This window comes from Trichosurus vulpecula, chromosome 4, assembly GCF_011100635.1.
Source record: "Trichosurus vulpecula isolate mTriVul1 chromosome 4, mTriVul1.pri, whole genome shotgun sequence".
NCBI lineage: Eukaryota > Metazoa > Chordata > Mammalia > Diprotodontia > Phalangeridae > Trichosurus > Trichosurus vulpecula.
In genome coordinates this window covers 267,695,696-267,707,878 of record NC_050576.1, presented here as the reverse complement: position 1 = coordinate 267,707,878, position 12,183 = coordinate 267,695,696, and the positions used below count along the sequence as shown (strand labels likewise).

The 12,183-nt window shown below is 42.8% G+C and overlaps 1 protein-coding gene across 2 annotated transcripts in view; it reads right to left on the bottom strand.

Annotated features, from left to right (window-relative positions):
- PCOLCE2 (procollagen C-endopeptidase enhancer 2) overlaps positions 1-11,376 on the bottom strand; it is a 91,721-nt gene extending 80,345 nt beyond the window's left edge. Inside the window, exons 1-2 of one of the 2 annotated variants that reach the window (XM_036754091.1) lie at positions 11,001-11,376; positions 9,384-9,492 (exon numbers count right to left, since the gene is read on the bottom strand). In XM_036754091.1, the coding sequence (XP_036609986.1) occupies positions 9,384-9,492; positions 11,001-11,086 (195 nt within the window). In that variant the 5' untranslated portion in view covers positions 11,087-11,376. The remainder of the gene's footprint in view (positions 1-9,383; positions 9,493-11,000) is intronic. The other variant, XM_036754090.1, reaches the window with a different exon arrangement.
- Positions 11,377-12,183: the final 807 nt, after the last annotated feature.

The window sequence follows — 12,183 nt, the reverse complement described above, 5'->3', positions numbered from 1 at the left end:
TCTGGATGATCTCACCCTCTGACAAAGTGTATTGCTTTGACCAGAACCAGGTGTTCACTGCTCCCCATATTTCCCAGGGACCTGAGAGCCACCCATCACACCTTTTGACATGCTCACAATCCCTGTTCTTGCAACAGCTAAGTGAACTGAACCAGGCACTGTACTCCTGTTGCCACCACACTAGCTCTGGTTCTGTTTGTGTCTGTGAGACAATAGACTTGGAGACTGTTCCCACAGGACCCAGGAAGCCTGCATTGTCTGTGCTTGAGCCTGCTGTGGAAACGGCTAGGCATGATTATGTCCAGCCCACTTTGTATATAAAGCAGCCTTGCCCCAGAATCCCAGCATGTTAAGCCTTCCTCCTCAGGATGACTTCCACTTGCAAGTGTTTGTCACTTTGAAATTAAGCCTCTGTTTGTGTCCTGATTCTCCTGCCTCTGGGCAGCTTTGTGTGGCTCCGGCCACTCACAAGTTAGGGGCCAGTTCCAGTCTGGTTAACATGGGCAAGTCCTTAAAAAAAAATCCTAACCTATGTTGTCACAATATCATAATGCTCATTTGGTGTTTTAGGGTTTGCAAAGCACTTTATAAATGGTATCTCAGTTGATAACTACAATCTTGTGAAATAGATGTTATTAAAACATCCCCATTTTAAAGATGGGGAAACTAGTGACCTGACCAAGATTACACAGCTGATAAATGTCTGAGGCAGGATTTGATTCTCCTGATTCCAAGTCCAACACTATTCCCCATGCTCACTAGCTGCCAATTTAATATTGTTTTAGTCTGTGTGGTTATATGGGAGCTAAGGGCACTTAGTGAGACATATCAGATTCTGACATTCCTGGGGAAACCTTGGGCGGACAGGAGCCGATAAATCTGACTGCCAAGAAACCCTCAAGACTGAGCCTGACCCATGTGAGCCCCGATCCAGGAGCCAAGAAATCTGACTGCTGAGAAGCCTTCAAGACTGAACCTGACCCATGCAAGCCCCAGTCAGCTTTTCTGCAGTGACATAGGCCACAGGTTACAATGTGATGGAATCAGACTTTAACACACAAGAGCACCCAACTGCAGCAAGTCAAGGGGAGTAGAGATGCCTTGATTTGGCAATTGTTTAATTAAGTACCTTTAGAAAGATGACAGGATAATTTTGTTGTATGTTTGAAAGGAATAGCAAGTTATGCATGGTGGCTTTACAGTTTCATGTGCAATCATCTTTTTTTATTGTACTGTTATAGAAATGCTTGTTTTATTCCATAAATCACAATTTTTTTTAAAAAGCTGAAGTTCCAAAGGAACTGATGGTGTGACATTGTAATAATCCTAAAATCTATCCTTTATTACAAAGCCCTTTACATACACAATATTCCATTTGCTCCTCATCACAACCCTGTGAGGCAGGTATTAGAGTAATTATAATCCTCATTTTGTAGACAAGGACACAGGATATTCAGAGAGAGGAGCTGATTTGCCCCGGGTCACACAGCTAGTGAATGTCCAAGCCAGATTAAAGCCTGCATCTCTCCTGGCTCCACGTCCAGCTGTCCCTTTTCTTGGCGAGGTGACATTTGCATGTTATTATCGCCTTTCTCAATTCACTGTCCTCCATAGCTCAGATGACCTTCAACCGTCCTCCTGCCTTGGCGGCCATCCTGAGGGGCAGACCTCAGACATCGCCATTATCTTCTGGACATGCCAGTTATTGGCCATCTAAATCCCTAGCATTTCATTTGTGTTTTACTTTGAAGTTATTTAGCTCATTTTCTTTGCTATTTTTTCTTCATAGAACATTTAGATATGGGGAAAAAGTGTCTATATGCCTTCCCTTCCCTTTCTGACAGGAAGGAAAAAATTTCTGACTCTGGTCCTCCCATACTTTGTAGTTGTTGTGCAGTCATTTTATTCATGTTCGACTCTTTGTGACCCCATTTCAGGTTTTCTTGGCAAAGCTACTGCAGTGGTTTGTCATTTCCTTCTCCAGCTCATTTTACAGATGAGGAAACTGAGGCAAACAGGGTTACGCGACTTGCCCAGAGTCACACAGCTAGTAAGTTTCTGAGTTGTATTTGAATTCAGGTCTTCTGACTTCAGGCCTGGTGCTCTATCCACTGTGCCACCTAACTGCCCTCTCACACTACTTATGTCAAGGTGTGTGGGGTGGAGCGGGAGATACTTAGGGGATGAACCCTTGCATGCCATGTCTTAGACTAAGAAAATTTTTAGAATTTGCTCTCAAACCATACCTGAACTAAAAACACTAAATGAACACTTATGTACATGCTTCTAAGTGCTTTCAATAATGTTCAATTACAACCCATTTTCACTCCATTTATCATATACACTTCATTTTTAAACCTGACTTGTAAGTGAGTCAGGTCTACATCTACCAAGGGTAGGAAAAGTAGAATGAACATTGACTTTGATTCAGAGGATCTCAGTGTAAGTCCTGCTTCTACTACTCAGGGCCAGTGTTACTTTGGACAAGTCACTTAGTAACTAAGGGCTTCATTTTCCTCATCTGTAACATCAAGAAGTTGGAATAGATCATTTCTGGCCACCATGCATTTTCGTAGGCTGTCTGGGATGCCTGGGGTATACTGCTTCCCTGAGTTCTGCTTCCTTCAAGGCTTAAGTCTTTCCTGACCCCTAAGCCAGGGGTTCTTAACCTTTTCTTTGTGTCATTGACCCCTTTGGCAGTCTGGGGAAGCCTACCGACCCCTTCTCAGAATAATATTTTTAAAGGCATACAATAAAGTACACAAGACTACAAAGAAAAACTATTATATTGACGTATACCTATCAAAATACTAAATAATTATTAATATTAATAGTATAATTTAATAGCAATATAATTTATTTCTTAATATTAAAATATTAACCAAAAATCCATAGATGCCACATTCTGTCCTAAACCTTTAATGTTCTTGCTCCTCAAATTATCTTACACTATTTAATATGCATAAATGGCATACACCCTCTGCAGAATATAAGATCTTTGGAGAATGTTTTTAAAAATTTTGTCTTTCGGGGCAGCCAGGTGGCGCAGTGAGTAGAGCACTGAATCCAGCCTCAGGTACTTGACACACTTTACTAGCTGTGTGACCTTGGGCAAGTCACTTAACCCCAATTACCCTGCCAAAAAAAATGTCTTTGTGTCCCCAACACCTAACAGGATGTCTTGCATCTAATAGGTATTTAATAAATGCTTGTAGAATGAATTAATGAATCTCTAAGTTCCCTTCTAGTTCTAAATCTATGATCCTATAATCCTTTATGCATCTTGGCCATTATCGCCAATGTCACAGCAGTGATAGTAAAATCAACAGCTGCTCAAGGAACCCCACTCGATTCAGTTGTAGGTGGTGTAATCTATTTTATTAAAATTCTTATTTGCCTGTTGCCATCTTAATAGGAAGCCTCCAGGCCTCTGAATCAATCTAATTTGCATAGTTACTATAAACACAATTCAGCTGACATGACTATCATGCAAGTCTATTCTGAATAGTGTTGATTAGGCAAGCATGAAGTAGCTAGATCTTATCTTACTTATGTTACTTAGTTCTGTTTAAGAAAAGAAGATATATTGTTCCTCTTATGTAAAGAAAGCAAAGATTATACTATCTGTTTAGCAACGTACTCAGCAAGTGAAAAACTTAGGGATGAGAAAACCAATGCATACACATCTGAAAAGATTTGCCCAAGATCCTGTTATAAATTAATGGTGGTACAATCAATGGAGCATTTCCTGACCCTCAAGATCACCCTTTAGTGTCTGACAATTCATTTTTGGAAAAGATTTGGCATCAGAAATCTGTAATATCTAAGGATAGCCAGGGCCATCCAAGTCTAGGGGACAGAATGATCTAGTCCTCATTTCTCTGTAAGCATCACGAATTAAATAACCCTGGCTACTAACATCCCAAGGAAACCAAAAGGGTTTTTTCAGAAGGTCAGAAAAAATCTAGTTTATGTTTTTTTAAAAACTGCTATGTAAATGAACTGTGATCTCAACTTCTTGGAGGCTCAAGTCCTTTTGTTTGTTTATTTTGGTCTGGACCTTTGATTGCATCAGTGTGGGGCGTTTCCCTTGTGGAAACTCCTTGGGCAATTGTGGAGGGTTCTGAGAGGTAAATTGATTTGTTTGTGGTCACACAGTCAGAAGCAGGACTTGACCTGGGTCTTCTTGACTCCAAGGCTAACTGGCCCTCTCCTTACTATGCCATATTGCCTCTTAAACCATTATTGTTGTTGAGAAATTTTAGACTCTTCATGACCCTATTTGGGGTTTTCTTTTGTTTGCCATTTCCTTCTCCAGCTCATTTGACAGATGAGGAAACTGAGGCAAAACAGGGTTAAGTGACTTGCCAGGGTCACAAAGCTGGTAAGTATCTGAGGTGGATTTGAACTCAGGAAGATGAAACTTCCTGATTCCAAGCCCAGTGTTCCACCTACTATTCCACCTAGCTGCCCCAAACCTTTGTTTACTGAGTCATAAAAATGGATGACTTGACATGGCTGTTGTGAAGAAAATATTTTATGTGTTTTTCCCATTTAAAAAAGTTTATTGATATTTTCTTTTTGTACCATCATCAATTCTAACCTATTCCCTCATCGGACGACCATGCCATGTAGCAAAGAATAAAAAAAGAAAAAGAAAAAATAATTGAAGGGACAGGAGTTCAGCAAAACTAACCAACATATCACCCGAGGCTGACAGTATATGCAGTATTAGATGCCACGTGGTCCTCCATCTCTATAAAGAGAGAAAGCAAGTACATTTTTTTCTTCTCTTCTTTGTGGTTGGGTTTTGTCATCACAATTATGGAACATTAAGTTCTGTTTGTTGTCCTCACACTGCTGTAGTCATTTTGTACATTAAGGAAAACACGTTGTAAACCTTAGAGCACTATGTAAATGAGTTCTTATTATCGCCATAATTGAAAGAGGGGCCTCCAATCTGCAGGATATAGTCTTCTGCTAAGTTGCTCTATAGTGGCATCACTTGTATGGCAGCAGACACGGGCACTTGGCTGTGTTTGGAGGCATGAACACTGGTGGGAAAAACAGCCAATATCTTCTAGATCTCCAAGTTATTGCTACCATTTCCCAGCTGCATTCATAAATTCTTGGAAAACAAAATTAGCTCATGTCCCTATAGGCTCAAAGTTATGCCCGACTCTATTTTTCCATCTATTATCCCAGAACCTAGGGGAGTTATGGAGAGAGAGATTCCTGCCCTCTGCCCCTACCCCACATTTGCTGCTCTGGAGAACATATTGAGGAGCCAGAGAGGGAGAACTAGATACCCATCTGACATTATTCTCTGACTTATGGAACCTCACTCCTCTTTCTGTACCCACATTTACAATCCTGGCATCAGCCTTGGCCCTTCCCTCTCCCTTACATTCCTCCTATAGCTAATCAACTGTCAAGTCTTGCTGAATCTACCTCCACAACCTGTCTTGGGTCTGTCCCCTTATCTCCACTTCCATGGCCACCTCCTTCATTCTAGTCCTCATTACCTTTCATCTGGACCACTGTAATAGTTTCTTAATTAGTCTCCCTGAGCCCAGTCTTTTCTCTCCCCAATCAAGACATCTTCCCGACAATACATCCTTCAAAATACTCTTCCTAGGGTGCAAGTCTGACCATGTTACTCTACTGCTGACAATTCTCCAGTGGCTCTCTGTTACTTCCAGGATAAAACAAAAACTTGTCCCCTTGCCATTTAAAGCTTTTGTTCTACCCTACCTTTCCAGACTTCATGAACTCTGTGTCCTAGCCAAACGGGTCTATTGGCTGCTCCCTAAACTCAGCAGTTCCTTTCCCATTTTTGCACAGGCTTTCTCACAAGCCTGGTATGCACTCCCTCCTTCCCTCCTCCTCTTAGGTGCCTTATCTTCCTTCAAGGTTCAGCTCAGGAGCCCACCTACCAGAAGAAATCTTTCCTAATCCACCTAGTCCCTAGTGCTTTGTCTCACCTCCAATTATTTTGTGTTTTCTTATCTGTATGCACACTGTAACCCTCTAGTGGAATGTGAGTTCCTTAAGGGAAGGGACTGTTTGTTGTTGCTGATTTGGTTTGGTTTTGTATCCACAGCACCAAGGACAGTGCTTTGCAAGCATTAGGGGCTTAATAAATGTCTGTTGAATGGAACTGAAGGGTTACAAATAAATTAGAACTATCCAGAAAATTGAAGCTGACCAGCTAAGTCGTCTGTGGCAGCCAAGTGAGCCAGTATCAGTAAGGACCCCTGTGACTCAGTGCTGCCAAGGCTGTAACAGTAACCAAGAGTATGTACTGAACTCTCCTTGCCATTCTCAGAATAGAGCAGCTGTTTTTATAGCAAGAAATCAAAGTGATGTCCTTTTGACAGAGCACAAACTTCATTGCCTAAAATCAAACACTCACTTCAAAGCTTTTTTTTTCATCTTCTAAAAAGTGGTTTGTATACTTATTTGTACTACATGGCTCATGCATTCTAAAACTACTGTATCTTTGAAAGAGGATTCCTGTTTGGCAATCACCGTAATGTCCTCAACTAAGTGGGTTTGACCTTGTCTGAACTGTGAAAACCACAACTGTATTCTTTTAGAGTGACAGCGAGATGGAGTGGAAAGAATGTTGGATTCATATTCAGAAAATCTGGGTTCATGTCCTGGCTCTCCTGAAGAACTCACTCAGTGACCTTGGGCTAGTTACTTGCTCCCCTATTAGACTGTAAACTTCATGAATGCAGACACTGTCTTTACTTTTGTATCTGTATCCATAGTTCTCAGCACCTAGTAAGTGCTTAATTAACCTACCTTCCGTTCCTTTTTCTTCCATTTATCCTACAATCCAAGTAATTTGTATAGCAGTGTAGGCATAGCTGCAAAGACTCTTTTAACAGCAAATGGAAATATTCTAAAAACATTTTGAGCTAGTTACAGAGACTGAAGCATACTGTGAGGGGAGGGCACCATGCCCCCTCATCCACTATCTGGGAAGCAATAAACCATCTTTACAGAGCAGGGTGTATATCCCACCCACCCCCACACCCCAAAGCCACCTCTCCAAAGCAGTGTCTTTACCCGTAGAATCTCTCAAGTTCAGATGTTGATGTGACATCGAACTCTATTTCCTTTCTCTAGAGAAGCAGGAGTGGCATAATGGAAAGAGCTCTTCTTGGAGTCAGAAAGGACCTGAATTGGAATCCTGCTTCTGACACTTGCTAGCTCTACAACTGTAGGCAAATCACTTAAATAGCTTTAAGCCCCCATTTCCTCATCTGAGAAATGGAGATGATGATACTTATTTGGAGTTGTTACAGGGATCAAATGTTTGTAAGACACTTTGCAAACCTTAAGGTGCTAGATCTTTTTTTTTCTGTAATTATTCCAAAGGAGAGTTCTTTTATTAACCACCCTAAAGCTTCAGAGCACAATTTAATTTCTGTCACCCACCTATTGCCACTTACTTCTTAACATTTAACACATGTAATAACAATTCAAGGCAAATATAAAAATCTCATCATTTAAGCTTTTCTCAGAATCACATTCCAATCCATTTCCAAGTAATTTTCTGGCATGCTGATACCAGGAAACCATTGTCTTTTCTTTATACTCTCTATTTCTATCTGGTAGACTCTCTTCCAGCCTATCAGGCTGGAGAATTGACCACAGAAGGATATTTATCTAGGTCTAGTAAAACTTCCACAATGGATGAGAGACAAGTTTATTTATAGGAGGGCACTTGCCCAGGGAGCCTTCCCAGTGAAGCAGCCTCTTTGCAGGCTATGGCATCTACAGAAGAGAAGAGCATAGTTCTAGAATCTGTCTTCCCATCTTATGGACAGTCCTGAGTTCAGTGTGAATTGAGCCTGTTTTAGTGGGTAAAGTTATACTGGATGAAGAAAACACTCAGTAGGCTGTATTGCACAACTGTTAGAATGAAATCCTACAACCAAAAAAACAATGCAGACAGTGGCTATCAAAGGAAATGTGGAAATGACTAAAAATTCCTGTATTGGGGCTGATGTAAAAGATGAGGCATTTTTACGTTGCCTCAATCTCTGTTTTTCCAGCATCTAACCATGACTCAACATTATACTCATTGTGCTTCCCTGGCACCGGCAACCGATGCCTAATTTAAACACACACACACACACACACACACACACACACACACACACACACACTCACGCAAATGAACACATTTAGGCTGCGGTTGTTTCTCTTTCCTTTTTGGGGGGTACCCTCCTTTTTCTGGTGATTTCAACAGTAGGATACTACATTTTTTTATTCTTCTCATAGATGCCAAAGTGAGGGACTAGCCTTCGTCCTTGATACAGAGGAAGCATAGCACAATGGACAAAATGTTCAAGTTGGCATCAGGAAGACCTGGATTCCTTGAAAGCAGAGAGTGTTTTGTTTTTTATTTTCTTTGTATTTCCATAGCTTAGCACAGTGCCTGGCACTTAGTAGGGACTTAATAAATGCTTGTTGACTGGGCTGAAATCCTGCCTCAAACACTTAGATAAATTCCTTAACCTCCGTCAGGCTATTTCCTCATCTGTAAAATGGGGATAATAATAGCACCTACCTCATGGGATTATTTATAGGATTTAGTGCTATAAAGGACTTTGGAGGCCATCTAGTTCAACCTCCTCATTTACAGATGGGTAAACTGAGGTCCAGAGAGTTGATGTGACTTCCTCATAGTCATGGTTTCTAGATCTAGAACTGGAAAGAGTCCTCAAAGGGCAACTAGACCCATCCCTTATTTTATAGATAAGGAAACAGACTCCAGGAAGTGAAATGATTTACCCAAGGTCACACAGAGAGTAAATGGCAGAGACAATATCTGAACACGTCATCAGCAGCAACAACAGCGGGATTAAATGAGATCCTCTATATAAAGTGTACTATATAAGTAAATGCAGTTGTTATTATTGTGCGCTCACATCTGTTTGGAGCAAAGTCAACACAATGAATTTGAAGGGTTATGGTACCGTAGAAAAACCAGCAATGCTGTTACCATTTTCAATAATCTAATGTTCTCATTTCTTAATACTGCATCAGAAAGTTGAGGGATGTGGAGATGGGATTTGAGCAACATTTCTACTTTAAAAATTGATCCGGTAATTCTCAAAGCACTTTCACATACTCTTTATAATGCACTTTAGTCCCTAAGATGAGAGAACACCAGGACTTCTATTAATAATCTTCCAAAGAGTTGAGGTCAATTGGGCATTTCACTATTCCAGGTATCTGCCCCGCCCCCTCCCCCTCCCCCTCCCCCTCCCCCACCAGATCGGGGCATTGAAGGGAAAACAAAGCAGTTCTTCCTTGTTTTCAACAGCCCAGCATAACCAGAATACAGTATTCAAAATGCTTACTGTGATTTTCCAAGTGCATTTGCTATTTGGGGGATAGACTCCAGGGAACCCTTCACTGCCAATAAGTCCAGATTCTCCAGATAGAACGCCACCGCATGTGAAAACAGGTCTGGGAAGATTAAAACAGCAACGAAAAGTAATAAAGTTTCACCTGGAAAAACAACCTACCAACATTGTCTATATCGAATAACGAATCCCAGCCTTGAAAATGTTCATAATGCAAATGGATAAACACAAGGAAATTTACACAATGCACACATGTATTTTCAAAGATACCGACTCCTGGGCATTCAGTTCAATTCAGTCAGCCCTAATCACGATACAACAAAGCAACTGAATTATAATAGAGCCTCCCAAACAAGTAGTAAAAATTAAGTCCTTCAGAATGTTCAATTAATGTCCACCTACATATAAAAAAAAATCCCAGTCTCTACCGCTTATATTGAAGAAAAAAGGAGGGGCTAAAGAGTAGTTTGTTTTTAGAGTAGGAAAGCAAGCAATTGATAGAGTTGCTTAGAGCCTGACAGATGCATTTTCCCCTCCTCTTCTGTTTTAGAGGTTTCCCTGTTAGCAGGCTTTTCCATAGAGGAAAGAAGGATAGTGATGGAGGTGGAGGTGGGTTACAGGTAAAATTTGACAAAACCCTGACTCTCAACCCTAGCTAAGTGGAGCAGATACGATTTGAGATCATGGAATAAATGAATTCACCTCCCAGCATGATGCCCAGAATTTCTCTCGTCCAGCTTCTGCTGTTTCCCTGGGCTTAAACCACTCACTGGGCAAAGTTTCCCAGAAGAGAAGGAAATTAAAGAGAGAGAGGTGGCCACATGGATCTGGGAATCCCCGTCGATTTTTTTTTTTCCCTTGGAAGAGGGGGAAGAGGGAGGACGGCGGAAGCGGTGAGGGGATTTAGTTTAATAATATCACCAGCTGCTTGCCAACAGCAGAAATGGGGCGGGGGAGAAGAAGCTGGTCTAACTCCAGCATGGTGGTAGTCCAGGGTGGGAAGGAGTGAGAGGGGCTACCGCGTGAATGAAAGCTCTGGGCTCAGGGAAGCTGGAGGGGGATGGGAAGAGGAGAGCGGTAGAATGCAGAAGAGTGCCACAGTCGTCAGAAACCCCAGTGGCTCTCTCTGAGCCGGAACTGAGGCACCAGGGAGTATGCCAGAGTGCAGAGGGTCGGGGACGCTGGCAGAGAAAGCATTAGCCCGGCGACAGTTGTGAGAGGCTCTGGAGCAAGCGGTGGTGGACCAGAGGGAGGTGGGGAGGGATGCTTCGGTCTGAGCTGTCCCATAGGATACTGACCCTGCTCATGGGGCGCTAGAGAAGCAGACTAAGAAGAGGCTCCTGGCGGAGTGGGTTAGAAGAGTGAGGAAGGAGGACACGCGAGGGTCTGGGGCTGCGCGCCCCAGAGACCAGGAACGCAGCAGCGGCGGCGCCAGCAGCAGCAGCAGCATTGGTAGCAGCTGCAGCAGCGGCGGCGTCAGCGGCAGCGGCAGTGGCAGCAGCAGCAGCATTGGTAGCAGCGGCGGCGCAGCAGGGGCGCAGCAGCAGCTACTCCCGGGAGCCCCATCCTCCCACTGCTCCCCACGCGCTTCCTCTGCCCCAGGCTCTTTACCTCTCCTGTGGTTGCTGCCCGGAGACCTGAGCCGCGGCAGCCAGCAGCAGCCAGAGCCAGGAGCGGATGCAGGAGGTGCCTCTCATGGCTGATGGAGAAGCGAGACGGACACACACACTCACACACACACACGCACACACACTCTCTCACACAAGCACTCACCCACACACTCACCCGTGCGCACGCACACGCTTACTCTCACTCACACCCGGGAGGCTACTAAGTGTACATAGAGCAGACGGATTTTCAGGCGCGCGGGGAGGGCTTTTAAAGGGAGAGTTGTAGTGTAGTCTGACTCTACACTGAATTTCCCTCGAGGAGTCTCTCTGGCAGCAAGAAGCTACTGATGAATATACCATTTGTTCTCAGGGCAGCAGAAGGAGGAGCAGGAGGCTGCTTTCCCGACCAGATCCTCCTCCTCTTCCTCCTCCTCTTCTTCCCCTCCTCCTCCTATCCCCATCTCCGTGACTCAAAACTCTTCTTAAACTTCGAGTTTCAAACTTCTGAATAGGGTGTGGAAAAGAAAATCCCACTGAATGAGACCAGAGGATGGACTTGGCAACACACTACCTAGCGTGTTTATATGTGGGAATTTAATAAGGTGGGGTTTTTAGTTGGGGAAAAAGGTGGGGAGGGGTATTTTTATGCCATTTTGTTGAAGGAAGGTGTTTGGACCTCCTAGCTTTGCCCAACTAAGGGCTCAATTTTCCATCGCTATCTCTTCATATTCACCTACTAAATGAAAAAGAAAAAATTCAAGCTCCACTTTTATTTGAATCCTGCCCAGTTTGTTACTTTAGGCCAACATTTTATTTCAATAGTTCCATTTAAAAAAAGGGGGTGTGTGAGAGTGACTAAGGAGGCGACAGATGATTTCTGGGTGGGGATTTGTAATTGCATTTTCAGGCCACTAGTTTCTCAGTAAATTGCTCTCTGAAGAAGCAGGCCTTTCTAGCTAATAAGACAAAATCAGAATCATCAAACCTTGGGATAAGGGTTGTTGTGAGACTCAAATGTAAATAATGGATGCAAAGCATTTTGCAAAACTTAAAGAGCTTTGTAAATGGCAGTTATTGTTATTGTCATTATTAATGATTAGCCTACAGTTACCAGGTTTCCAGTCTGGAGATGACTTCATTCCCCCAGCTTTCTTCTCCATTTCTGCTGAGATCAAGCAATATTT